Source organism: Salmo salar, chromosome ssa29 (assembly GCF_905237065.1).
Source record: "Salmo salar chromosome ssa29, Ssal_v3.1, whole genome shotgun sequence".
NCBI lineage: Eukaryota > Metazoa > Chordata > Actinopteri > Salmoniformes > Salmonidae > Salmo > Salmo salar.
The window spans coordinates 14,724,726-14,752,474 of NC_059470.1; the positions used below are offsets into that span (position 1 = coordinate 14,724,726).

At 41.2% G+C, this 27,749-nt stretch overlaps 2 protein-coding genes across 6 annotated transcripts; both read left to right on the plus strand.

Annotated features, from left to right (window-relative positions):
• Positions 1-6,084: 6,084 nt before the first annotated feature.
• LOC106590198 (E3 ubiquitin/ISG15 ligase TRIM25) lies at positions 6,085-10,120 on the plus strand. Of its 3 annotated transcripts, none has more exons than XM_014180951.2 (10): positions 6,085-6,723; positions 6,825-6,920; positions 7,379-7,612; positions 7,764-7,923; positions 8,196-8,242; positions 8,332-8,571; positions 8,696-8,836; positions 9,166-9,411; positions 9,563-9,667; positions 9,875-10,120. In XM_014180951.2, the coding sequence occupies exons 1-10, from the start codon at positions 6,124-6,126 to the stop codon at positions 9,884-9,886; spliced, it is 1,881 nt and encodes a 626-aa protein (XP_014036426.2). In that variant the 5' UTR covers positions 6,085-6,123; the 3' UTR covers positions 9,887-10,120. The 3 variants fall into 3 exon arrangements, with proteins under 3 accessions (XP_014036426.2, XP_014036428.2, XP_014036429.1); XM_014180953.2 differs by having other exon boundaries at positions 9,193-9,411; XM_014180954.2 differs by lacking the exon at positions 9,166-9,411 and having other exon boundaries at positions 6,086-6,723.
• Positions 10,121-10,402: 282 nt separating this feature from the next.
• On the plus strand, positions 10,403-27,299 carry LOC106590199 (ADP-ribosyl cyclase/cyclic ADP-ribose hydrolase 1). Of its 3 annotated transcripts, none has more exons than XM_014180955.2 (10): positions 10,403-10,933; positions 12,248-12,378; positions 12,483-12,606; positions 22,343-22,469; positions 22,698-22,836; positions 23,332-23,414; positions 23,593-23,666; positions 23,758-23,850; positions 24,161-24,247; positions 26,822-27,299. In XM_014180955.2, the coding sequence occupies exons 2-10, from the start codon at positions 12,324-12,326 to the stop codon at positions 26,916-26,918; spliced, it is 879 nt and encodes a 292-aa protein (XP_014036430.1). In that variant the 5' UTR covers positions 10,403-10,933; positions 12,248-12,323; the 3' UTR covers positions 26,919-27,299. The 3 variants fall into 3 exon arrangements, with proteins under 3 accessions (XP_014036430.1, XP_045566570.1, XP_045566571.1); XM_045710614.1 differs by lacking the exon at positions 26,822-27,299 and adding an exon at positions 24,531-26,295; XM_045710615.1 differs by lacking the exons at positions 12,483-12,606; positions 26,822-27,299 and adding an exon at positions 24,531-26,295.
• Positions 27,300-27,749: the final 450 nt, after the last annotated feature.

Here is a 27,749-nt window from a genome sequence, read left to right on the forward strand (position 1 = left end):
AAATCAATCCCAGAACAATCCATGGAGCAAAGGACCTTGTGATGCTGGAGGAAACAGGTACAGAAGTATCTATATCCACAGTAAAAAAGAGTCCTATATTGACATAACCTGAAAGGCTGCAAAGCAAGGAAGAAGCCACTGCTCCAAAACAGCTATAAAAAGCCAGACTACGGTTTGCAACTGCACATGGGGACAAAGGTCATACTTTTTGGAGAAATGTCCTCTGGTCTGATGAAACAAAAATAGAACTGTTTGGCCATAATGACCATCGTTATGTTTGGAGGAAAAAGGGGGAGGCTTGCAAGCCGAAGAACACCATCCCAACCGTGAAGCACGGGGGTGGTAGCATCATGTTGTGGGGGTGCTTTGCTGCAGGAGGGACTGGTGCACTTCACAAAATAGATGGCATCATGAGGCAGGAAAATGATGTGGATATATTGAAGCAACATCTCAAGAAATCAGTCAGGAAGTTAAAGCTTGGTCGCAAATGGGTCTTCCAAATGGACACTGACCCCAAGCATACTTCCAAAGTTGTGGCAAAATGGCTTAAGGACAACAAAGTCAAGGTATTAGAGTGGCCATCACAAAGCCATGACCTCAATCCTATAGAAATTATGCGGGCAGAATTGAAAAAGCATGTGCGAGCAAGGAGGCCTACAAACCTGACTCAGTTACTCCAGCTCTGTCAGGAGGAATGGGCCAAAATTCACCCAACTTATTGTGGGAAGCTTGTGGAAGGCTACCTGAAACATTTGACCCAAGTTAAACAATTTAAAGGCAATGCTACCAAATACTAATTGAGTGTATGTAAACTTCTGACCCACTGGGAATGTGATGAAAGAAATAAAAGCTGAAATAAATAATTCTCTCTAGTATTATTCTAACATTTCACATTCTTAAAATAAAGTGGTGATCCTAACTGACCTAAGACAGGGAATATTTACTAGGATTAAATGTCAGGAATTGTGAAAAACTGAGTTTAAATGTATTTGGCTAAGCTGTATGTAAACTTCCGACTTCAACTGTATCTTATGAACATCTTATTTTTTTTCTTAAGCAGCTTCTTAATTTTTTTCGTAAGTCATGTTTCGTGAATCTGGCCCCAGGACATGAACAGCTCATGGACAGATCTACATACATTTAAAAATGGCACACACAACCTACATGTCAATACATACACACAAAATATTTAGATCAAATAGGGAGAGGCGTTGTGCCGTGAGGTGTTGCTTTGTCTGTTTTTTTAAACCAGGTTTGCTTTTCATTTTAGCAAATGAGATGGAAAGGAGTTCCATGCAATACTATCTCTATATAATAATACTGTACGCTTTCTTGAATTTGTTCTGGATTTGGGGGCTATGAAAAGACCCCTGGTGGCATGTCTGGTAGTGTAAGTGTGTCAGAGCTGTGCATAAGTTGACTCTGGAAGCAATTTGCAATTTTCAACAAATTCTTTCTTATAAAAAGAAGTGATGCAGTCAGTCTCTTCTCAACTCTTAGCCAAGAGGGACTGGCATGCATAGTATTTATATTAGACCTCTGATTACAATTAAGAGCAAGATGTGCCTCTGTTCTGGGATACGACAAAACTAGAGCCTGCAGGACTTGCTTTGTGGTGTGTGGTGTCAAAAAAGCAGAACATCTCTTTATTACGGACATACCTCTCCCCACAATCTAAGGTAACACAAAGTAATTTAGTCTTCTTCTTGTTCAACATCCACACCATTCATTATGTCGTGACGTGACTATTCATTCATGTGAAGACTTATATCAAATCAATTCTCTATGTAATTATTATTATTACGTGATTAAACTAATGTAACATGAATTAACTAAGAAGTCGGGGCACCACAGGAAAATGATGTTTAAAGAGTTATTATTTCCCGAATTTAACTCTCTTCATATATTTTCATATCTTATCGATTACAATTACTTATTAATGTATTATTACCTAATCAGTCATTCTGAACATTGTAATTTCTTGTAGTTTGCATGAACCCTACTTTATTGATGAATCAGTGATACACAAGTTGGCTCAATTATTTATTTACTAACTAATTAAACAATTACAGAATACACAAATACACAATAACATTATACAGTAAATAGTCTCTAGAAGTCTAACAAAGCAGGACAGTTTGGTTATAACACAGTGGCGAATTCAGAGAGGGGAGGAAGGCAGACAAAGGAGTTACTCTATCGGACATTGGGAAGCTACGCTCACGAAATACAAAATCTGAAGCACTCTAATAACCTCTCATTTGGAAAAAGAGTATGCAATTTATGTATTTACGATTGAGTTGTCCTTGATTGTCCAAATCATTTGGTCACAGAGATGTTGGGTGTATGACACTGGTTCGGCCACCAGAGTTCACCATGTCCTTAGGTAGAGCTCCTGGTCATGGTGGTGTTAAGAATGGATACTTCGATTTACCCTGTACAGTAGTTCTCAGAGTTGATCTCGTTAGAATGCTTCAGAGGTTGTCGGTGTTCTCGTCCTAGGCTATGTACGTTAACAGCTGCAGACTGATAACGCGACGTCTAGGATTTGCTTCTTCTGTAGTGATTGATAGCTTCAGAGTTTAAAACCATTATGAAACATTCAGATTACACCTTAGACTGCTTGGTCTATAGAGTGGCAACCATTTCAACGTGGGGACCAGCGTCCTAACGTTCTCTGGTCTTGTAGTTTTAGTTTTTAGAGTTGTCGTTTTAATCCATTTTACAACAACCGGCTCACGCTTTAGTCTGCTTGGTCTATAGAGTGGTAGATTTCTCAACCATTTGTAACGTATTCAGCTGGCGCTGCACGTAACGTCTAATATGTTAATTCTTCAGCGGGAAAAGGGCGTTCCATTACGTTTTGCATAATCTCTGTGCTCACGTGGGTGTGGTTACTGACTTGGTAAACTTGACATGAAAAACAATTTTCTCATTTAGAAGACTTAAATCACATTTCTATCTTTTAAAAAGTATTATGATACTTAATCATTGATTTTAAACAACATTGATGCAAACCTCATAATTGAGAAGTGTAGACAGAGGTACAGTTATGTGGTTCTACCGTCTTTCATGATGTCACAACATCAAAATTAATTCAACATGAGATTTCTTCTAGTATCCACAGAACATTTCCACATTCTCAAAAATAGAAATATTGTTGCCTAGCCGGCACCCCCGATCTCCATCTCAGGACTGGAAAGTCATGACAATTATTAGATTCAGCTGAGGTCTCCTGAGTGGCGCAGCGGTCTATGGCACTGCATCTCTGTGTGGCATCACTACAGACACCCTGGTTTGAATCCAGGCTGTATCACAACCGGCCGTGATTGGGAGTCCCATAGGGTGGCGAACAATTGGCCAGCGTCGTCCGGGTTTGGCCAGTGTAGGCCGTCATTGTAAATAAGTATTTGTTCTTAACTGACTTGCCTAGTTAAATAAAGGTTCAATTAAAATAAAATAGAGCTTAGGGAATGATTTGTACCAAATACAATTCCCTTCATTTTAGAGATGTGGCATGTCATTGGTAAATATATAAAAAAGTAGAGGGCCTAGAGAACTGCCCTGGGTACACCACATGTTTGACATTTAAAGCTTCCATTAAAGAAAACCCTCTGAGTTCAATTAGATAAATAGCTCTGTCACATAATTTCTCAATTTACAATAAGTCAGCTAGTCAAATGTGCAGCCAGACTTATTAGCCACTCCTTTTGGCCCATCTCTTTCAACCATACCGTTTTTCAATTCCTCATCAATCCATGGAGCCTTACAGTTCCTTAACAGGTGCATGTTTATCAATAATTGGAAGAAGCTATTTCATAAATTCATGAAATGCAGCGCCTGGATGCTCCTTATTAATCACATCAGATCAACAAATATGTTTTACATCATCTACATAAGGGTCACAGCAAAATATTTTGTATGATCTCTAGTACACTATGTTAGGCCCAGCTGTTGGAACCTTGGTTCTCCTAGATATAGCCACTATATTGTGATCACTGCATCCAATGGCTATGGGTACAGCTTTAGAACAGAGTTCTACAGTATTAGTAAAAATGTGATCTATACATGTGGATGATCTTGTTCCTGTAGTATTTGTAAACACCCTGGTAGGTTAATTAATAACCTGAACCAGATTACAGGCACTGGTTACAGTGAGAAGCTAAAACCATTCAATATTCAGGTCCCAAAGAAAGTAGACCTCTCTGTTTACATCACATACACTATCTAGCATTTCACACACATTATTTAGGTACTGACCTTTAGCACTTGGTGGCCAAACACTGTTTACATGGGTTAAGGCAGGGTTATTTGAATCAGCTGTGTACTGCTAGGGCAAAAACCAAAATGTGACCTAAGTGGGGCCTCAGGACCAAATTTGGGAAACCCTAGGGTAAGGAAGGATCACACAGAAAATAACATCCAGATCAGCAGGAAGTATCAGCCTATGAATTATACTCCTGAGCAAACGTTCCAAAACTGAAGATGGCAGTAAATCACCAACCTTGGCTTAATGCCTGTTCAAACAACACAATCCAGTTGGCAGTATGCACCCTTTCAGTTTGTTTAGCGAGTGTCAATCAACTAATAGAAGTCGATGACAAAGAAATGTACTACTTTAACATGGAGATAAGCCTCAATGGTGCTGCCCATGCTGTCACAGAAGCCATAATGGCAAAGGTGTACCCTCTATCCAACTATGTTCTACACTTGCAGGTAAAGGCCACTCTCCCACTGACTCATTGAAAAACTTTCAGAAATGTGCCACCGTGGTTTTACTCAAGACCACATGTTGATCTTAGCCTGATTGAAGAAAAGAAACAGTGGTGTGAAGAAGATAATGTAGGAACAGTAGTGGATCAATATATTAGTAATCAGTTGTATTATTGTCTTGCAGTGTATACAGATGGTTCAAAGGATCCTATGAATGGGAAGACAGGAGCAGGTGTGTTAATTCCTGACTTTAATCTATGGAAGAGACTAACAAATGATTTGTCTGTATATTCAACAGAAAGGGTTGTGATAATTGTTGGATTGCCATGGATAGAGAAGGTGCAACCAAGAAGAGTAGTAATATGTTGGGACTACATCAGTTTTATGTAGTTTAAGATCTAGAAAGTCAGAACGTGAGAATTTATGATTATAAATAATGCTGCTGTTGTTGGGGTTATTGGTATTGGTATTGAAATCCAGTTCTGTTGGATTAGGGGTCATACAGGAGTTTATGGAAATGATATAGTAGATATAATAGCAAAACGACCCGTGAAAAATAATATTGTGGATATACAGGTGCAGTTGGGTAGAGGGGAAATTAAAACATTGATTCTGAAAAATGGGTTAGATTGCTGGCATAGACAATGGGATGAAAGTAGAATGGGCAAACATTTTTATAGTACAAGGAAATCTGTACGGGATATAGTGTCATATATAATGGAGATGAAAGGGAGGAATTGATGTTGTGTAGGTGAGATTAGGGTTTACGGGGTTTAATTAATCTTTGAAATAGATGGAGTCATGGTACTTGAATGTGTAATGGCTGTATGGTAGAGGAAATTTTTGTGAAAATGTATGATGTAGAAAGGGAGATGTTGTTTGAAAGGGTCAGAGAGGTTAAATAATGGTTCAATAAAAAATATATAAAAAGAGAGGGTGAACGGACATGGGGAGTGGCTGGTATTTTGTGTGGGGGTGATGGGAGTAATGAGGTTTGTTGGGAATTTTATTTTATTAGAAACGTAGGGTTAGTTGAGAGAATATAATGGTATAGTTACAAAGAGCTCCCGAGTGGTGCAGCGGTCTAAGGCACTGCATCTCAGTGCTAGAGGCGTCACTACAGACCCTGGTTCGATTCCAGGCTGTATCACAACTGGTCATGATTGGGAGTCCCATAGGCCGGTGCACAATTGGCCCAGCATTGTTAGGGTTTGGCCGGGGAAGGCCGTCATTGTAAATAAGAAACTGACTTGCCTAGTTAAATAAAGGTTAAATAAATAAAAGATAGGTTGTGACCAAACTCACACTCCAGTACAGTAGGTGGCGGTGTATGCACCTGTCAGTTCATTGTGAAGAAGAAGAACTGTTTCAGAGAAGTGAAACTGAATGTGACTATTCTTAGTGTTTTTAATGACAGTGACCATGGCAGAGGCCTGTATTTCAGTGTCCCTGGATGAGTTTAGTTGCTCAATCTGTCTGGATTTACTGAACGATCCGGTGACTATTCCATGTGGACACAGCTACTGTAAAGTTTGTATTAAGGGTCACTGGGATCAGGATGATCAAAAGCTTATCTACAGCTGCCCTCAATGCAGACAGACCTTTACCCCAAGGCCTGTCCTGAGCAGAAACAACATGCTAACTGAAGTAGTGGGGAAACTGAAGAAGACAGGACAAGAAGTTTCCCCTTCTCTGCCGTATGCTGGACCTGGAGATGTGCCATGTGACATCTGTACTGGTAAACAACACAGAGCAGTGAAGTCCTGTTTGGTGTGTCTGGCCTCATACTGCGAGACTCACATTCAGCTTCACTATGAGTCAACAGCTTTGAAGAAACATAGTCTGCGTAAAGCCTCCACACAACTAAATGAGAGGATCTGCCCTCACCATGGCAAACTGTTGGAGGTCTACTGCTGCACTGATCAACAATGTATTTGTTATCAGTGTGCTATAGATCAACACAGAGGTCATGAAACTGTTGTAGCTCCAGCTGAAAGAGCAAAGAAACAGGTATGCCCAACTGCCAGAAAGCTTTTGTCTTTCAATGTAATCTTGTTGTTGTTGTCATCACAGCATTAATACTATCAAATAGGGTTTATGTATATTCACAGGAACAGGTGAGGAAGGTACAAAGGGAATGTCAGCAGAAGATCAAGAATAGGGAAACTGCGATGCTGGACCTGCAAAACATGATGGGTTCTGTCAAGGTAAGTTTTGACCTGTAAAATATGGAAACATTAAAGGACAAAACACATTGCAAAGAGAAACGTCTAAAAGCAGAGGGTGGCTGCAGTGTGTCAGGGTATCAACAGAAAATCATGTAAGGAATTCTAATGTACTAGTCAAAGCTTTTAATGAACTGTTCGTCGGCACAGGCTGTTGTCGGTAAACATGTAAGGGACATTTCTTGGCTCATTTCCTGGCAGCTCTCCTGTAGTTAGATTAGCAGAGAAATTAGTCACTCAACCTGTTTCTCACTGGGCAACATGTTCATGGTGCTCAAGTAGAGCCATATTTGCAATGCTAAAATAAAACCACAGAATGTTTTCAGGAATTATTAAAACTTACAACCAGGTAAGTTGTGAACCGCAACAATGTAGGTTGTAAACAAGTACATTACGATGGCGGCTTCAATTACATTTCTACTTTCTGAATTCCCTATCAGTGCTCTGCACAGGAAGCTGTGGTGGACAGTGAGAGGACCTTCACTGAGCTGATCCGCTTCATTGAGAGAAGAAGCTCTGAGGTGAGAGAGATGATCAAAGCTAAGGAGAGGGATATAGTGAGCGAGACTGAAGGACTTCTAGATACACTGGAGAAGGACAATGTTGAACTGAGGAAGATTGATGCTAACATTATACTGCTGACACAGACAGAGGATCACATCCATTTCCTCCAGGTACTGCAGCATTAGTAACTCTCAGAACCATATTAGAAAAATATGGTTCTGGTAACTATGCTCCTTTGTAATTTTCATGTACATAGAAATATTTCTGTTTTCTCTCTATGTACCATCCTGCATCTCTCTTTTTATTTCTGTTTGAATCTAGAGCTGCAAGTCTCTATTTGCCCCCCTTGGATTTGAAGACATACCTAGGATACCTGTTGGTCATGAAGTATATTTTCAGAAAGTTAAGATGTCCACCTCTGCACTGAAAGAAAAACTAGAGGATGTCTGCTCAGAGGAACTGGTGAAGTTCTCTAAAACAGGTACTTATTAAATATGACTCAATGTGTCTCTTAATGGATTGTTCTGTATAGAAGATTCTCTTTTTTCCATTCTCTTTTTCCTTATGTCTTCATCTACAGCTGAGGATGTGTACAGTGTATTCAATAGGTAGCAAAGCTCAGACAGTGCAAATGTACAATGTCTACAGTCTCCACTAGGACACTACCAGCGGCTCCACATTGATGTATTTATTTTTCTGCTCTCTGTCTCGCTCTACTTATATATCTCTCTCTAATCTTTGGATCTGGTCTAGATATAACTGGCAATCTTGTCAGTGAGGAGTCAGTAGAACATAACCTGGTAAGTGCCTACTGTAGTTGTGTTGTAGTACCTTCTAAAATGAATATTTCCAGTGATATTTTGCCATGCCACCCATTTCTGTCCTCAAGGGCTTGAAGGAAACCATGCAAGCTGAAGATCCACAGATGCAGAAGCTGTTTGTCCCTATGTGTCACATCCTGGACAGGCTGACTCCTAAGAACTTTGGGGAGTTGATGGTAGTAGTGACTGAGCTCACCATTGACACAGAAGACAAGCTGAAGGGCATCATTGACCTCATATATGAGAGGGCCATAGCACACCCTGCCAGCTCTGTGGTCTACGCCAACTTGTGCCGCTGCCTAATGGGGGTAAGTCTGTAACTGTGTTTGTGCCCATCTCCCTTTCTTAGCTCTTGTTTGCCAAATGTGAGGACCACTTAAAACATTAATTCACAGGCATTTTTACTTTTGTAACATTCTTTTTACTCTTCAGCTCAAAGTGCCAACGTCATGTAATCCGAGAGTGACTTTGAATTTCCGTAAATTACTGCTGAATCGATGCCAGTTTGAGTTTGAGAATAATAAATCTGAGCTCTTTGGAGGAAAGCAGAAGGAGCTGGACACCACCACCAAGGTACAATAACATATTTTAGGGACTAGCTTAAACTGACACCTTGTGAACTTGGAAAGAGGTTTGGATCTCTTGGTTTAACAGCTAAGGGGTTGGATTGACAGTTGCTAGTTCCCAGCCCTGGTTGTGATTACCCCCTGATTTCACTACAATATGTGTGTCATTAAAACAAATGTTCCTTGGTTACTCCATAGACAGAACACACTGAACACATATTTGACATACAGTATATGACATCGGAATTTGCTCCTTACATTGCAGTGGAAATAAATGGTTTTATTCCCAATTAAATTATAATTTTATCAAAAGTGCTTAATTAAACTCTGATACAGCTTGTGAAGCCTGTCCTAACCTTCCAGGGGGAGGTCAGCCAGCGACTGGAGGAGGCCAAGGCCATGTGGTGCAGACGGTCTCTAGGCAACATCAGATTAATTTGCGAGTTGTTCCAGTTGAAGATGCTTACAGCAGCCATTGTGCACGATTGCATCGTAAAGCTATCTAAGGATGGCGACGATAACTCTCTGGAGTGTCTGTGCACAATGCTCTCCACCATCGGCAAGGGCTTAGAGAAGGACAGGGTACAGCACTGTATTGATTTATTGATGTGATCTGTTATATTTATACGAGTACAGTACAGTGCATTTTAATCCCAAATGATTGGATAGATCAATCCAATAGATTCTATAAATCAGTCAACTACATTCACTTGGCCTGTCTATACTTCCACAGCCCAGAATGGACCAGTACTACAACGTGATTGTGAATATTGTGAAGAATAGGACAACCTCCCCCAGAATCCGATATATGCTGCAGGATGTGCTGGACCTCCGAAAGGTATGACCAGTAATCCCTCAACCTCGTTTAACGTCTACATAAAAAAACGTTGTTTGCTTGCCTATTTTTCTTGCAAAAAAAATAGCAAGCCATAGTACAGTTTGTATACATCAATTGTAGGAATTACAGTCCTTTAATACTGATTATTGTATTGCGTGATTACAAGAGTTATGTAATGTTTCTCTCTGTATGTTTTCCGGTCTCTAGCTTCATCTGTAGTAGGGGAGAACATGTGCACAGGACAAGATGGAAGCACACGCGCGCGCGCGCACACACACACACACACACACACACACACACACACACACACACACACACACACACACACACACACACACATCAATATGTAATAAGAGTGAATACATGTATTGGATATAATTATTTGTGAAATGAAATATGATAATGTAAGACTTTAAGCTGTTGATATATACAATTAAACTGAAATTAAACATGTATTCCCTACAATATGTATATTACCCGAAAGTGTCTGTAGTTCTATATTAGAGTTCTGTGTAACCTGGTTTACCAAGATATCAGCAGAAACAAGGATTTGCATGAAACAGACATTAAAATATGTGTTCATTTGACCAGGTAAATTGGCTAAGAGAAATCATAGTCTATTTTCTAGGGGAGAGGAGAGGGGTTATAATCTACAAATTATAATTATAATCATGCAATTTTTATTATACTGTATGTGATGGAAGGAACAACTTCCTGGTAATGTATGATTGAAACAGTGAAAGACTGGGATGGGGATTGAAACCACAACTCGCATACAAACAAGACATTTACCACCATCTACTGGCCACTAAGTGATACTGCACACACCGTATGTTGATTGGCAATCCACCCCTTATCCAGCCTTAAAGTAAGATATAAGTCAATTCAAAAGGCATATCTTTATGTATTCATATGATGTATGTGTGCTCGCCCCTGTCCCTGCATATGGTAAGTGTCCTTCCCCAGAGTCCTTTTCCTGCCCTCTGTGTGGAGACAGTTGTAATGAGAGTCATGTGGGCCGGAGACGGTTGTAATGAGAGTCATGCGGGCCATCTGTCTGTCTCTCTGTGGCAGGAAAAGGCCTAGTTTTGGGAGCCCAGCCCCTCAGGTTTCTTAGTGGCCAAGGGAGGAGGTTAATGTCCACTGCACAACCCCAGGACACTGCTACTGTGCAACGAGGGAAATGAACACCACTCCTACGGACATCCAGATGTTGTGGAGCTAACTGTTCATCAACTCATCAATGTTTGTGTCCCTTATGCAGTGGTAAGCACTTCTTGGTCTTTGTCTGGTTTGTATGTATTGGTTTTTTGACTGTGTTTCTATTGAATATGTTTGACATGATTACCGATTCATTACCATGTTATTGCTTCCTGTTGATTTATTCTAATCTTAGGTAAGGTATCGGTGTTGAGTTGGTGAGTTTGAACTGTACTGTACTTCATGAGTGATAAGAAAATGGATGATTGGCTTTTAACAAAAAATGTGTCATTCATCAGTAATGTCTGCCTTAATTTGAGTGCGTGTGCTTGATGGACTGTTTACCCTTACATCTACTGTAAACAGCTGAAAGACAACCACCTTTATGACAGGACACAAAGACAGTGGGAAGAGACAGCCACATTCCCTTAGCTGATTAGATGTAACAGGCAACAAACCCTGTGTGTGTTCTCTTGAGAGTAGTGAGAGACGCAAGGAGCTCTGCCAGCCACTGGTAAACACTGTTACTCTACTATCCCAACTCATGAACCCTAACTAAAGTCATACCCTCCGACTCGCCAACTCCTCGCTATTACACACACTGACCAGAATCTTACACTACCTACCAAAAATGTTAACCTGACCTGTTTGTATGTCTTTCTACAAACTTCTAGTGGTTGACCTCTTCCCCCAGTGCACAAATGTGCCTCCTAGTAGTATAACGTGAAATTATAATTAGAGTCACATTTGGGATAACACATGGGTCGTCTCATCTTTTACCTCTCACTTGAGGTCACCAAGCATTCAAACACACACACACACACACACACACACACACACACACACACACACACACACACACACACACACACACACACACACACACACACACACACAGAGAGAGAGAGCATGAAATTATAACGTCTCCCCCCTCTTTTACACTGCTGCTACTCGCTGTTTGTTAGTTACCTATGCATATTCCCTTCGCCCCCACCTACATGTACAGATTACCTCAACTAGCCTGTACCCCCGCACACTGACTCGGTACTGGTGCCCCCTGTATATAGCCTCGTTATTATTATTGTGTTACTTTTTATTATTACTTTTTATTTTAGTCTACTTGGTAAATATTTTCTTCTTCTTGAACTGCACTGTTGGTTAAGGGCTTGTAAGTAAGCATTTCACGGTAAAGTCTACACTTGTTGTATTCGGGGCATGTGTCAAATAAGGTTTGCTTTGATGATACACTGAGTTAATTGAGTTCATACACTGTCTCTTCATTGACTTCACGCTCTTGATGTCAATTGATGTCACCAAGCACGTGCACACACATACACACACTTTGTTACTCTCACTCACTCTTTCTTTCTCTATTGACAGTGACAGGGCCTAACTCTGAAAGTTAGCGGGGTCTGGGGCGTACCTTGGAGAGCTCCATCCATGAGCTCTGAACACCATGACCTTTCAGAAGTCTTCGTCGACCTCTAGCATATTCCACATGCTCATATTATGTGAGTTATTTTCTATAGTACCTCCATAACCTGAGTGAAATAACTCCTTTATAGACATTGATGAATACATTGAAAGAGGTATTGTGTTTTATTTATTTAATCAGGGTTTTCCATTGTCCTGTTCTGCACTGATGGGTTGAGAGCTGAGATGGGGACGACACCTAACCTGAAACATATAGTGATTGGTCGATGTTACAGCTACATAACACTAGTTTGCCCTAATTCCAGGTAAAGTGTGGGTAAGACATGAAAAAGTAGGCAGTTTGACCGACTTAGTGTCTTGACAAATCAAATGTATTTCTAACATAGAATCCCTTACGGAAAACCACATGATTTCACATGTGGAAAATAACATGATTTCACATGTGAAAAAGTGTTTGTGGAACATAGACAAAATAGCCACCTTTTATAATAAAGTATTGCAGGCTAACAATAAAATACAACTGCTTACAGTTGCCAAAGAAAACAATATGAAAGCACACATTTACTTTACCTGTAGAAATACTTTTTTGTTGTTGTTGATATTTTCATCTTTATAAGTGAATTCATACTTTCTCATCTTTTGGACCCAGTCATTCGTTCGTTTAGTTCGATATTTATGGACGCGACCCAGCCATTCGTTTTTTATGTTCCGTTGCCATGCTCGCTGGCAGCGTTCTTATTCCTTGCTTGCTAGCTAGCCAGCTAGCTACGGCTCACACAGTCACAACCTTTGCAGGTAGAGTAACAGCAAAGTAGCTGTTTTCTGTTGACATTCATTTGGATACATCCATAACAATGAGCTGATAATGGCTGATTTTGCCTGGCATTGGTAGAAAAGTTTGCCTTCTCGTCAGGACACTCAACACTTCATAACTAGGAGATCGCATTGTATATCCAACACTAGGCTAGAAATTTGGAAAATTGTTGCTAGCAAACCTGCCTATATGACAACCAAATTAAAAAATATCAGTTGCTGAAAACAGCTGGTCAAACTAGAAACGTGGAAGTATTTGACAGCAACAGTAGGGACCAGATACATTCTTGTTCATCACTCACCACGTTAAGTCACCAGACGTTCCCAAAATATGTCTCTGCAAAAACAAATCAATGAAAGTCTGCAAGCAAAGTTTGTTCCTCGTAAGACCTGCATTTACAATTTTTCTAAATCCGTTTTGTGTGGTTGTTGGTTTAGCATTCTGTAACTTTGTAGCAAGTAAGGTCTGCATGTGTAGGCGCTCATTGCGTCATGATTGCAAGGTGTCCCGATATCTAACTGTCCAGTTATCTGGTTTTAATGTCCATTCTAGAATGCCCTTTTAACCAATCAGAAACGAGTATTCAACAATAAATTATAAACTGGGTGGTTCGAGCCCTGAATGCTGATTGGCTGACAGCCGTGGTATATCATACCGTATACCATGGGTATGACAAAACATTTATTTTTACTGCTCTAATTATATTTGTAACCAGTTATAATAGCAATATGGCACCTCGGGGGTTTGTGGTATATGGCCAATATACCACGGCTAAGGGCTGTATTCAGGCACTCCGCGTTGCGTCGTACTAGGAACAGCCCTTAGCCATGGTATATTGGCCATATACCACACCCCCATGTGCCTAATTGCTTAATTATTAACTGGGTGGTTCGAGCTCTGAATGTTGATTGGCTGACAGCCATAGTATATCAGACCGTATACCACGGGTATTACAAAACATGTATTTGTACTGCTCTAATTACGTTGGTAACCAGTTTATAATAGCAATAAGGCACTTTAGGGGTGCGTGATATATGGCCAATATCCAGGCACTCTCTCTGTGTGTGTGTGTGTGTGTGTGTGTGTGTGTGTGTGTGTGTGTGTGTGTGTGTGTGTGTGTGTGTGTGTGTGTGTGTGTGTGTGTGTGTTTGCCTGTGTCATGAATGCTGAGTGCAAACTGCTTCAATGTGCTCACACTTCATTTACTCATTCAATTACCCTTCATTTTCATTGGAATGATCACAACGGTGGAATGCAAGTGCTCATAAAAACATACAAGTTTTACTGTACCTCCTTTACTGAGTAAGCAATGGGGTCCACAGTCAATGCATCCTTCGCATGAGTGTTTTTGTCAACCTCTAGCAATGATCCTTTAAAGTACTTCTTGTTTCGGTACAGAGTTATGGTGGTTAATCTGCTCTTATGACTATCAAAGCAGGCAAAGTTCGAAGCAGGTCTGAAAACATGGTTACAGTAGCTAAAAAAAAGAAGCGTAATATGTACAAATGTACAATGAATGACAATAACCTCATGTGAAACCAGACGTCAATTTGTAAAAAGGACATGTCATCTCGCCACCTTCCACTCCGATGTAATTATACCGCAAATCAATCACATCAGTGGCCATGCAAAACAAACACAAAGCACCTAACATTTCACGAATGCATATATATAATTGAAGTCGGTATTTTACATACACCTTAGCCAAATGCATGCAACTCAGGGTTTCACAATTCCTGACATTTAATCCGAGTAAAAATTCCCTGTCTTAGGTCAGTTAGGATCACCACTTTATTTTAAGAATGTGAAATGTCAGAATAATAGCAGAGAGAATGATTTATTTCAGCTGTTATTTTTTCCATCACATTCCCAGTGGGTCAGAAGTTTACATACACTCAATTAGTATGTGGTACCATTGCCTTTAAATTGTTTAACTTGGGTCAAACGTTTCAGGTAGCCTTCCACAAGCTTCCCACAATAAGTTGGGTGAATTTTGGCCCATTCCTCCTGACAGAGCTGGTGTAACAGAGTCAGGTTTGTAGGCCTCTTTGCTCGCACATGCTTTTTCAGTTCTGCCCACAAATGTTCTATAGGATTGAGGTCGGGGCTTTGTGATGGCCACTCCAACACCTTAACTTTGTTGTCCTTAAGCCATTTGCCACAGCTTTGGAAGTATGCTTGGGGTCATTGTCCATTTGGAAGACCCATTTGCGACCAAGCTTTAACTTCCTGACTGATGTCTTGAGATGTTGCTTCAATATATCCGCATAATTTTTCTCCCTCATGATGCCATCTATTTTGTGAAGTGCACCAGTCCCTCCTGCAGCAAAGCACCCCCGCAACATGATGCTGCCAACCCTGTGCTTCCCGGTTGGGATGGTGTTCTTCGGCTTGCAAGCCTCCCCCTTTTTCCTCCAAACATAACAATGGTCATTATGGCCAAACAGTTCTATTTTTGTTTCATCAGACCAGAGGACATTTCTCCAAAAAGTATGATCTTTGTCCCCATGTGCATTTCCAAACCGTAGTCTGACTTTTTATAGCTGTTTTGGAGCAGTGGCTTCTTCCGTGCTTTGCGGCCTTTTAGGTTATGTCGATATAGGACTAGTTTTACTGTGGATATAGATACTTTTGTATCTGTTTCCTCCAGCATCTTCACAAGGTCCTTTGCTGTTGTTCTGGGATTGATTTGCACTTTTCGCACCAAAGTACGTTCATCTCTAGGAGACAGAACGTGTCTCCTTCCTGAGCGGTATGACGGCTGTGTGGTCCCATGGTGTTTATACTTGTGTACTATTGTTTGTACAGATGAATGTGGTACCTTCAGGCATTTGGAAATTGCTTCCAAGGATGAACCAGACTTGTGGAGGTCTACAATTTCTTTTCTGAGGTTTTGGCTGATTTCTTTTGATTTTCCCATGATGTCAAGCAAAGAGGCACTGAGTTTGAAGGTTGGCCTTGAAATACATCCACAGGTACACCTCCAATTGACTCAAATTATGTCAATTAGCCTATCAGAAGCTTCCAAAGCCATGACATCATTTTCTGGAATTTTCCAAGCTGTTTAAAGGCACAGTCAACTTAGTGTATGTACATTTCTGACCCACTGGAATTGTGATAGAGTGAATTATAAGTGAAAAAATCTGTCTGTAAACAATTGTTGGAAAAATTACTTCTGTAAGTAGATGTCCTAACCGACTTGCCAAAACTATAGTTTGTTAACAAGAAATTTGTGGAGTGGTTGAAAAACAAGTTTTAATGACTCCAACCTAAGCGTATGTAATCTTCCAACTTCAGCTGTGTTTACATGGCCCACCATGTCTGTCACAGCCTCACAGGCAGAGAGGGGGCTGTATTGGAGAGGCGTGAGTGATGTTTCTGTACTTGTTGAGAACGAATATGTCACAGCTAAGATAAATGCACTCCCTCCTGTTAGAGAGTGATGGGCTAGCGACATAATGCGTGAGACTGCGTGGCTACATCTAGCACCCTTTTGGACACTACAATCTATCCATTTCCTTGAATCATAATTCTAATCAGGGCGTGAAAACAAAGGCAACCAATGTCTTCGGTCATAAAAGTTTAAAGGGGGCAGTGCAATTGGTAGTGCGTCATAAAGCTTTGGGCTCTACACAGCTTCTTGTGACAGACTCTGCACCTCTCCTCTGAGTCCCACATCATCCTCCCTTTCTCTGGGAGTTGAACTGTGTGTGTGTGTGTGTGTGTGTGTGTGTGTGTGTGTGTGTGTGTGTGTGTGTGTGTGTGTGTGTGTGTGTGTGTGTGTGTGTGTGTGTGTGTGTGTGTGTGTGTGTGCCCTCGGGCCTTATTGCTTAAATAACTTGTAGAAAATACACTTTATGACACTGTCATGAAGTATTATGACCATCCTGTGTCGTTTTACTTGGACAAAAAAAATACACTTTTGGATTCTGCCAAGAAGCATTATGACCATCATAATCATATAAGCCAGATAGGCCTATCACGTGCATGCCCATATGTCAGTCATCAGTCAAAAAGAAAGTGTCTTGTCCTGCTCCTGAAATCTGGTCCTGCATTCATCCCAGTCATCAGCAACAGATCATTGGGGTACAGTAGGTACATGTCTGACATCAGTGTGTGCACAATTACAATAATTGAATATGGTACATTTCAGAAAATGTTATATAACATACACATGATGTTTTCAAGTAGGCAATGGTGTAATCTGGTAGGCTTTGTGGGTTTTAACACTCTTATGTAGGTGTCATAACCAGCCATAAAATAATGCAATAAATGTCACAACAGGTCTAAATATGTGTCATGAGTTATGACTGTACTGTGACAGGTTATGACAAGTCATGTCTACTGTTATGACATATTATGACATGGTTATTACTGTGTCATAATGTTTTATGATGCTTGGTGTTAAGAAAGTAGAAGTGGAAAACTATTGCAAGTACTACTCCAGATCACTTGATATCCACCTCAAGGGGGAGAGAGTGAGGAGAGCGGGAAAGAAAAGGGGGAGAGGGAGAGAGACCCGACTTAACTCAAACTAAACTCTCTATAAGGGGAAAGGGGGATACCTAGTCAGTTGTACAACTGAATGCCTTCAAATGAAATGTGTCTGAATCAGAGAGGTGTGGGGGGGCTGCCTTATAGTACAGCAAAGCTCGTGTCCGACTCCAGACACGAGCTTTAAAATTTTTAAAAGGACCTCCGGTCCCTCAGTTTACAGTTTGCCCTCCCATTATACTTACAAGGTAGCGAACTGTACCATGTGAGTTCATGTGTAGCTGTGAAATCAGTGGAAGCTTCTCAGAGGAGGAAGGGAAGAACCATCCTCAACAGTGAATTTCATATTTTTTTTATTGTGAAACATTAAAAAAGTTATCCTTTTTAGATAAAACTATACAAAATGTATTAATGTCACCAAATAATTGATTAAAACACATTGTTTTGCAATGAAGTTCTACAGTAGCCTCAGCAGCACTCTCTGGGGTAGCGCTATGGTGTAGCCGGAGGACAACTACACTACACGACCAAAAGTATGTGGACACCTGCTCGTCGAACTTTTCATTCCAAAATCATTGCATTAATATGGAGTTGGTCCCCCATTTACTGCTATAACAGCCTCCACTCTTCTGGGAAGGCTCTCCATTCAGCTACAAGAGCATTAGTGAGGTTGGGCACTGATGTTGGGCGATTAGGCCTGGCTCGTAGTCGGCGTTCCAATTCATCCCAAAGATGTTCAATGGGGTTGAGGTCAGGACTCTGTGCAGGCCAGTCAAGTTCTTCCACACCGATCTCGACAAACTATTTCTTGTATGGACCTCGCTTTATGCACAGGGCCATTGTCATGCTGAATCAGGAAAGGGCCTTCCCCAAACTGTTGCCACAAATTTGGAAGCACAGAATCGTCTAGTATGTCATTCTATGCTATAGCGTTAAGATTTCCCTTCACTGGAACTAAGGGGCCTAGCCCGAACCATGAAAAACCGCCCCAGACCCTTAATTCCTCCTCCAGAGAATGTGTTTCCACTGCTCCAGAGTGCAATGGCGGCGAGCTTTACACCATTCCAGCCGAACGGACTTGTTGGAAAGGTGGCATCCTATGACAGTGCCACGTTGAAAGTCACTGAGCTCTTCAGTAAGGCCATTCTACTGCCAATATTTGACCGGGGCAGCTCTAGCAGGGCAAAAAATTGACGAACTGACTTGTTGGAAATGTAGCATCCTATGACAGTGCCCCATTGAAAGTCATTGAGCTCTTCAGTAAGGCCATTCTACTGCCAATGTTTGCATGGCTGTGTGCTCGATTTTATACACCTGTCAGCAACAAGTGTGGCTGAAATAGCCAAATACACTAATTTGGAGGGGTGTCCACATACTTTTGTATATAGAGTGCATTCGGAAAGTATTCAGACCCCTTAACTTTTTCCATATTTTACCTTATTCTAAAATTGATTACATTTACATTTTTACCCTAATCAATCTATGCCCAATACCCAACAAGGACAAAGCAAAAACTGTTCATTTTTTATTTTTGCAAAAAATAAATAATAAAAAACACGAAATATAACATTTACATAAGTATTCATACCCTTTACTCAATACTTTGTTGAAGCACCTTTGGCAGCGATTACAGCCTCATGTCTTCTTGGGTATGATACTACGAGCTTGGCACACCTATATTTCGGGAGTTTATCCCATTCTTCTCTGCAGTTCCTGTTAAGCTCTGTCATGTTGAATGGGGAGCGTTGCTGCACAGCTATTTTCAGGTCTCTACAGAGATGTTCGATCGGGTTCAAGTCCGGGATCTGACTGGGCCTCTCAAGGACATTCAAAGACTTGTCCCGAAGCCACTCCTCCGTTATCTTCACTGTGTGCTTGGGTTGTTGTCCAGTTGGAAGGTGAACCTTCACCCCAGTCTGAGGTCCTGAGCGCTCTGTAGCAGGTTTTCATCAAGGATCTCTCTGTACTTTGCTCCATTCATCTTTGCCTCGATCCTGACTAGTCTCCCAGTCCCTGCTGCTGAAAAACATCCCCACAGCATGATGCTGCCACCACCATGCTTCACCATAGGGATGGTGCCAGGTTTCCTCCAGACCTGTCGCTTGGCATTCAGGCCAAAGAGTTCAATCTTGGTTTCATCAGACCAGAGAATCTTGTTTCTCATGGTCTGAGAGTCTTTAGGTGCCTTTTGGCAAACTCTTAGCGGGCTGTCATGTGCCTTTTACTGAGGAGTGGCATCCGTCTGGCCACTCTACCATAAAAGTCTGATTAGTGGAGTGCTGCAGAGATGGTTGTCCTTCTGGAAGGTTCTCCCATATCCACAGCGGAACTCTGGAGCTCTTTCAGAGTGACCACCAGGTTCTTGTTCACCTCCCTGACCAAGGCCCTTCTCCCTCGGTTGCTCCCTTTGGCCAGGTGGCCAGCTCCAGGAAGAGTTTTGGTGATTCCAAACTTCTTCCATTTAAGAATGATGGAGGCCACTGTGTTCTTGGGGACCTTCAGTGCTGCAGAAATGTTTTGGTACCATTCCACAGATCTCTGCCTCAACCCAATCCTGTCTGGCTGTAATCTCTGCCAAAGGTGCTTAAAAAAGTATGGAGTAAATGTTCTGAATACTTATGTAAATGTGATATACCTTTTTTTATACATTTGAAAATATTGGTGGTATGGAAGGACATGCAGCAGGACATTTCAGGTTGCATTTCAGGTTGACACTATGTTTTAAAAATGTTCTTGGGGGATGGCCCTGGAACAAACCAGAATCTAACCAAAACCTGCAGGGGACCATGACTGTTTAAATTGAATTAATGTAAATTAAGCATTTAAAGTAAAATATTCTCAATGCCATTTAACACCTGGGTTATCACATGTGCTCAAATGTCATGTGTATTTTCATGGTATCACATGTTTTTTGCATCCCCATGTTGTCACATTTATTTCACATGAGATCATGTGCTCACATGTTGTCACATGTTATCACATTAACTTCACATAAAATCACATGAGATCACGTGATTACGTGAAATTCATGTGGTTTTTTCGTAAGGGATCTTATTTAATTATATGCAACATGCTCTCAACATGACATTTTGAAAAATGTTATCTATGATTAGAAATACAGTACCTGTCAAAAGTTTGGACACACCTACTCATTCAAGGGTTTTCTTTATTTGTACTATTTTCTACATTGTAGAATAATATTGAAGACATCAAAACTATAAAATAGCACACATGTAATCATGTAGTAACCAAAAAAGTGTTAAACAAATCAATTTTAGATTCTTCAAAGTAGCCACTCTTTGCCTTGATGACAGCTTTGCACACTCTTGGCATTCTCTCAACCAGATTCACCTGGAATGCTTTTCCATTAGTCTTGAAGGAGTTCCCACATATGCTGAGCACTCGTTGGCTGCTTTTCCTTCACTCTGTGGTCCAACTCATCCCAAACCTTCTTAATTGGGTTGAGGTCAGGTGATTGTGGAGGCCAGGCCCTCTGATGCAGCACTCCATCACTCTCCTTCTTGGTCAATTAGCCCTTACACAGCCTGGAGGTATGTTGGGTCATTGTCCTGTTGAAAAACAAATGATAGTCCCACTAAGCGGCAACCAGATTGGATGGCATATCGCTGCAGAACGCTGCAGAATGCTGTAGCCATGCTGGTTAATTGTGCTTGAATTCTAAATATATCACCGACAGTGTCACCAGCAAAGCACCCCCACACCATCACACTTCCTATTCCATGGTTCACGGTGGGAACCTCACATGTAGAGATCATCCGTTCACCTACTCCGTGTCTCACAAAGACAAGGCAGTTGGAACTAAAAATCTCAAATTTGGACTCATCAGACCAAAGGACAGATTTCCACCGGTCTAATGTACAATGCTCATGTTTCTTGGCCCAAGCAAGTCTCTTCTTATTAGTTTTGTCCTTTAGTAGTGGTTTCTTTGCAGCAATTTGACCATGAGGGCCTGATTCATGCAGTCTCCTCTGAACAGTTGATGTTGAGTGGTGTCTGTTACTTGAACTCTGTGAAGCATTTATTTGGGCTGCAATCTGAGGTGCAGTTAACTCAAATGAACTTATCCTCTGCAGCAGAGGTAACTCTGGGTCTTCCTTTCCTGTGGCGGTCCTCATGCGAGTCAGTTTCATCATTGCGCTTGATGTTTTTTGCGACTGTACTTGAAGAAACTTTAAAGTTCCTGGAATTTTCCGCATTGACTGACCTTCATGTCTTAAAGTAATAATTGTCTGTCATTTCTCTTTGATTATTTGAGCTGTTCTTGCCATAATATGAACTTGGTCTTTTACCAAATAGGGCTATATTCTGTATACCACCCCTACCTTGTCACAACACAACTGATTGGCTCAAATGCATTAAAAAGGAAATACATTCCACAAATTAACTTTTAACAAGGCAGATCTGTTAATTCAAATGCATTCCAGGTGACTACATCATGAAGCTGGTTGAGAGAATTCCAAGAGTGTGCAAAGCTGTCATCAAGGCAAAGGGTGGCTACTTTGAAGAATCTCAAATATTAAATATATTTTGATTTGTTTAACACTTTTTTGGTTACTACATGATTCCATATGTGTTATTTCATAGTTTTGATGTCTTCACTATTATTCTACAATGTAGAAAATTGTAAAAATAAAGGAAAACCCTGGAATGACTAGGTGTGTCCAAACTTTTGACTGGTACTGTAGGTAAAAGTGCTGTGTGTGTTACTGTAGCTATGACTGTGAGGAGATCTGGAGGGAGTTTGAGGAGGCTGTCATGAGGAAGTCTCGCTGTAACGTGAAGGTTAAGGACTACAAAAGGATGTTCCATGCCACGCCACAGACTCTGACATGTGGTAAGGTGAGTATCACCATGGCAGCGCTGGATTCTCATCTGAGACAGGTGGGACCTGATCCTAGATCAGCATTCCTACCCTGTGACGCTTTATGATTACGGGCCCTGAATCCTCTGAGGATGTAACTGACTGTGTTGTGTTTTTGAGTATCTTTGATTTCTTGAGTATCTACTGTATGATTCCTCTGATATCTAGTATCTGGTTTGTGCTTGTTGCCCTTGTGGTTTTTGTAGTTGCTGTTCTGGAGTAAGACCAGGGAGCTGATGCACAGCTATGCAGCTGTAACACGTCGTTTCTGGACCCTGGAGGACACGCTGGTGGGATACATGTTTAATGACCTCATCTGGTGCGGACAGGAAGAGAAAGACAGAGGTAGGATTCATCATGATCTGAGAGAGAGAGAGAGAGTTATGATTCCTCTCTTCACATTGTTCCCCAAAAAACTGAAGGAACAGTTGTTCCAGTGGGCGCCAAGCCATCACTCCAAAGCCCCTGATGAGGAGAGAGGTCACAATATGACAGGCTCGGGCTCTGTGGTTGGCCACAGATGTAATGTTTGGGTCAGTGCTTAGAGGAAGTTGAGACAGAGTGGGGGATATCGCACACATAGGGTGTTATGTAGCACAGCTGTATCACAACACCATGTTTTACACCCCCATCTCTGTGGTAAACTCTTCCAATTTTGCACCGGAGACCCCCCCCTGCTCTGCACACGAATCAAACAAGGAGAATGACTTTGCTTTTCCTTAGAAGGATAATGTAATCTTCCCAGCGGATGTCATTGACTTTGTCTCTGTGGTGGTTTTTCTATGTAAAAAATGGCTGGCTCTTTCTTATGAAGCTCCTTCATGTGTTTCTCATTGTTAGGCTTTGATTTCAACTCTTGCCCAGACTGGTCAACGTGTGTAAACCATCCTGTCTATTCCTTGTGGAGACAAGCCTCACAAAATGTAAGCTCACTCACAAAATGGTAGCCTAAATTACACGAATGCCACTAATCTCATGGCAGTATTTTTGTGGTAGGGATATGCCTTGTGATTCTGAGATACTGGGTGACTGCATGACATGTCTACTGTATATTGTGGACTATGTCTGGCTATGATTGCCTCATCTCTGTATGTTTGCCAGTTTGCTGCAGCGGCATGTGGCAACATCACAGTGCTGCTCAATGGATCCATAGAGAATGCTTTCAACAGGAAAAGGTAAGACGAAGACGTGACAGCCACTGACAGTACATAGTGGTCTAACAGTGGTAGTGATTGTTTCACTCTGGTCCTTTTCATCTTGTTCTAGCATGTTTGGGAGTGTGGAGCTAGACAGCCTGAACCCCAGAATGGTGGATCATGTCAACATCAAGGTGGTGGCCAACCTGGAGGGACCCTTCATGTGAGAATGACTAGGAATGCGTCCCAAATGGCACTCTATTCCATACATAGAGCCCGTTGGGGCCTGGTCAAAAGTAATGCACCACATTGGGAATAGGGTGCCATTTGGAACGAACCCTAGATAAACACCCAAGTTACGAACTGGGCATATCTTTCAATATCAACACAAAATAAGTTTATCTATGCAAATGTGATGCAAATTATGTTATTGTCAAGTTGCATCAGATACAAATGGTTTGTCTACAATACACCAACCTTTAGAAATACTGTATGTTATGTACTTTATGTATCCTCGTTCTATCCTCCTTTAGAGAATCCTGCACTCAGGGTTCCATTGTGGATTTGATCAATGTCCTAAAGACCAGAGGGTTCCGCTGGACCTGCACAGACAGTGACCTGTAAGTCACATCACCTATACCTCACTTTCTCCTTCACTAAAACACAATTTGTTTTGAACATTTCGGTAACTTTCTAGTTTTCCAGAAATCCTGAGTATTCCTTCTTATTAGGTATGCTTGCTGAAAGCAAAGCAAATTTTAGAAACTGGTCATACTTATTATTATTATTTGCCATCTGCTGGAACCTCTAACGCCAAAACCGTAAAAGCTACCAACACCAAAGCAATTTTAAAACGTCCAGACTACCACTGATTGTCATGTGTGCTCCCTGTCCGGCCTCTAGGTCACCAGGCTGCTCATTATGGCCACACCTGTCACCATCGTTACGCGCATCAGCTCATAATGACACTCACCTGGACTCCATCACCTCCTTGATTACCTGCCCTATATATGTCACTCCTTTTGGTTCCTTCCCCAGGTGTCATTGTTTCTGTTTCATGTCTGTGTGTTGTTCGTGTTTTGTATTATGTTTCGTTCATTTATTAAATTATTCACTCCCTGAACTTGCTTTCCGACTCCCAGCGCACACGTTACAGAATGACGCCTCACCAAAGGGAAGCATCAGAGAGTTTTTTGGTTTTTGTGTTGGAGGTGATGTCGGGTCTGGGGGTCAGAACTGGAGCTACCTGGGAGGCCTCAGCCGGTTTGTAGGATTCCCATACCTTGGCGGGTTCGAGGGGTTTCCCTGCCTTTGCTGGCTCGACGGGTTTCCATACCTCAGCGGGATCGACAGGCTGTGATTCCTCAGCGGGTTCGATAGACTCCTATACCTCAGCGGGCTCGATAGGCTCCTATGCCTCAGCTGGGTGAACAGGTTCCCGTGCCTCGACCAATGCAACCAGGGAGGTCTCAGCCGGCTCATCAGGCTCTCACGCCTCAGCCTATATATGTCACTCCTTTTGGTTCCTTCCCCAGGTGTCATTGTTTCTATGTCTGTGCGTTGTTTGTGTTTCTTGTTTTGTATTATGTTTTGTTCATTTATGAAATTATTCACTCCCTGAACTTGCTTCTCGACTCCCAGCGCACACGTTACTATGAGACTGTTGTTTGAAAAAGAATTGGGGGATACTACTGATTATTTTTGACACTACAACCATATTTGCATAAATCCCAATGCATTTCAATTGGCATAGGTTATTAACATGGTAAAAGTTTGGACTGTAACTAGTCTTCAACCTTTAAAGCTAGAAACGCCATTTGGATTTTCCACTGTTCTTGAACTGTTAAAGCTACAAAGACCAAACCAACTTTGACATGTTACAGACTGACTCAACTTGTAAAATGAAATAAAATATCCCAGAAATGTTCCACACGCACAAAAATCTTATTTCTCAAAAATGTTGGGCACAAATATGTTTACAACCCTGTTTGTGAGCATTTCTCCTATGCCAAGATAATTCATCCACCTGACAGGTGTGGCATATCAAGAAGCTGATTAAACAGCATGATCATTACACAGCTCCACCTTGTGCTGGGCACAATAAAATACCACTCAAAAATGTGTACTTCTGTCACACAATACAAGGCCACAGATGTCTCAAGTTTTGAGGGAGCCTGCAGGAATGTCCACCACATCTGTTGCCAGAGAATTGAATGGTGATTTCTCTACCATAAGCCGCCTCCAACATAATTTTTGAGAATTTGGCAGTACATCCAACTAGTCTCACAACCGCAGACCACGTGTAGCCACGCCTGGCTCCCCAGTGGGTGGGCTCCCAAGTGTGTGGGCCTATGCCCAGTCATGTGAAATCCATAGATTAGGGCCTACCTAATGAATTTATTTCAATTTACTTTCAACTGTAGCTCAGTAAAAAATGTGAAATTGTTGGATGTTGCGTTTATATTTTTGTTCATTGTAGATTGCTTGTCAAAAGATTGTTGATGCTATTTGTACTTTTTGAACTATAACCGTTTTAAATTAGGATAAAAGCTCCATAGACTTCAAAGGCAAAACAAATATTTGCCGCTGCCTTGATCCGTTCCAGCTAGAAACACCGCCCCAACATTGTGCTGACTGACTCAACTTAGATTACCTCAACACCGCTTTTTGGAAGCATTCATACTTTATAATCTATAAAGTTTGTTGTATCCCCATTCATTTCAATGGCAGAATGGAGGCTTCAACATTCTAAACTGAAGTCAATGCCACAGAACTATCATAATGTTCCAACTAAAACATTTTGAGAGCTTAAAAACACATGATATGGCTTAAGATGCTATAGTACTCCTGCTAGCCTACTATACTAACCCACAAAAACCCTCTTCAATAACTACACCTACAAACCACCCCAAAATAACTAACTTTAACTAACCCATAGTTTATGAAAACCGTATTACTACCATTACTACTACTACCATTACTGCAGTCACTGACACTACTATTTCACAAGCATAAACACTTTAAGACTAGCAAGCATACACATTTTCCTTAGGAAATGTCCTTTTCTAGTTCAAACCTGATTCTGGGAAACATCCAGCCAGGATTTCTGGAAAACTTGGGAATTTTGGGAAAGTGAACAGAACCCTAAGCACAGTAGATTGCACATTGTTATTTTGAATCTTGTCTCCTCACAGAACTCTGATGATCCTCCAGTGCATCCGAAACCCTCAACAGTTCTCCTGCCTGCCCTGTGCTAACAGCCTACTGCACAGACAGAGGCTACATCTATAGATAGGTTACATCCACCCTAAAAATTACTCCCATAGTAGGCTATGTGTCACCTTTCAATGCATTATACTCTAAGTTGTCTTTAGATATACAGACACATTTTGCTGTTTGTTTACTATGTCTGTTGATTTTAACTGAAATAAAGACAGATTAATTATATTTATGTGATAATGACATCATCAAAACTCTGCCCTCTGATTGGTTCATTCATAATGACATGGTCATAACCCTGCTCTGTGATTGGTCCTTTCATAATGACATCATTATAACCCTGCTCTCTGATTGGTCCCTAATCTTGTTTACTTATCAAACCCAGTTATTAGTCTATTATGTACTTTGACAATCAAGTTCTATTTTATCATGTATTCCAAAACCATCACCACTTGTTCACCTGTAAAACTGTGTACACCCAGCTCAGAGCAGACATGGGATTTGTACACCTCAAACGATCACATTCACATTGATAAATACACATCTTTGCGTGAAAATGACCACAAGGCTATTTTACAGTCAGATTAGATTTTACGGTTGGTTGATAAACGAGGGACAGACAGAAAGATTTTCCGCCGAGCTGGGCCTCTCGCTTCCTCTTACTCTCTGGTTTAGGTCAACGCTGATTGGCTATTACACTTTATCAAGGAATGCCAAATGCTGCTGGCTTCCCTTGCATTCAATGCTACAGGTGGCAACAATGTCATACTCTTTTTGACCAGTCAGCATCAGATAGATGGGCTACACATACAGAGAGGGGTGTTGTTTTTATGACACAGAGACGAAAGATACATTTTATATGATTTAAAAAATGTTTTTGAAATATTTTGGGGGGAAGCCTGG

Excerpts from the sequence above, each read along its gene's own strand:
- LOC106590198 (XM_014180951.2), top strand. The coding sequence starts at position 6,124 with ATGACAGTGACCATGGCAGAGGCCTGTATTTCAGTGTCCCTGGATGAG. Across the intron at positions 6,724-6,824 it reads CTGAAAGAGCAAAGAAACAG|GAACAGGTGAGGAAGGTACA; the intron begins GTATGCCCAACT and ends GTATATTCACAG. Across the intron at positions 8,837-9,165 it reads AGCTGGACACCACCACCAAG|CTTGTGAAGCCTGTCCTAAC; the intron begins GTACAATAACAT and ends ACTCTGATACAG.
- LOC106590199 (XM_045710614.1), top strand. The coding sequence starts at position 12,324 with ATGACCTTTCAGAAGTCTTCGTCGACCTCTAGCATATTCCACATGCTC. Across the intron at positions 12,607-22,342 it reads CTAGTTTGCCCTAATTCCAG|CTATGACTGTGAGGAGATCT; the intron begins GTAAAGTGTGGG and ends GTGTTACTGTAG. Across the intron at positions 23,415-23,592 it reads GGAGACAAGCCTCACAAAAT|TTTGCTGCAGCGGCATGTGG; the intron begins GTAAGCTCACTC and ends TATGTTTGCCAG.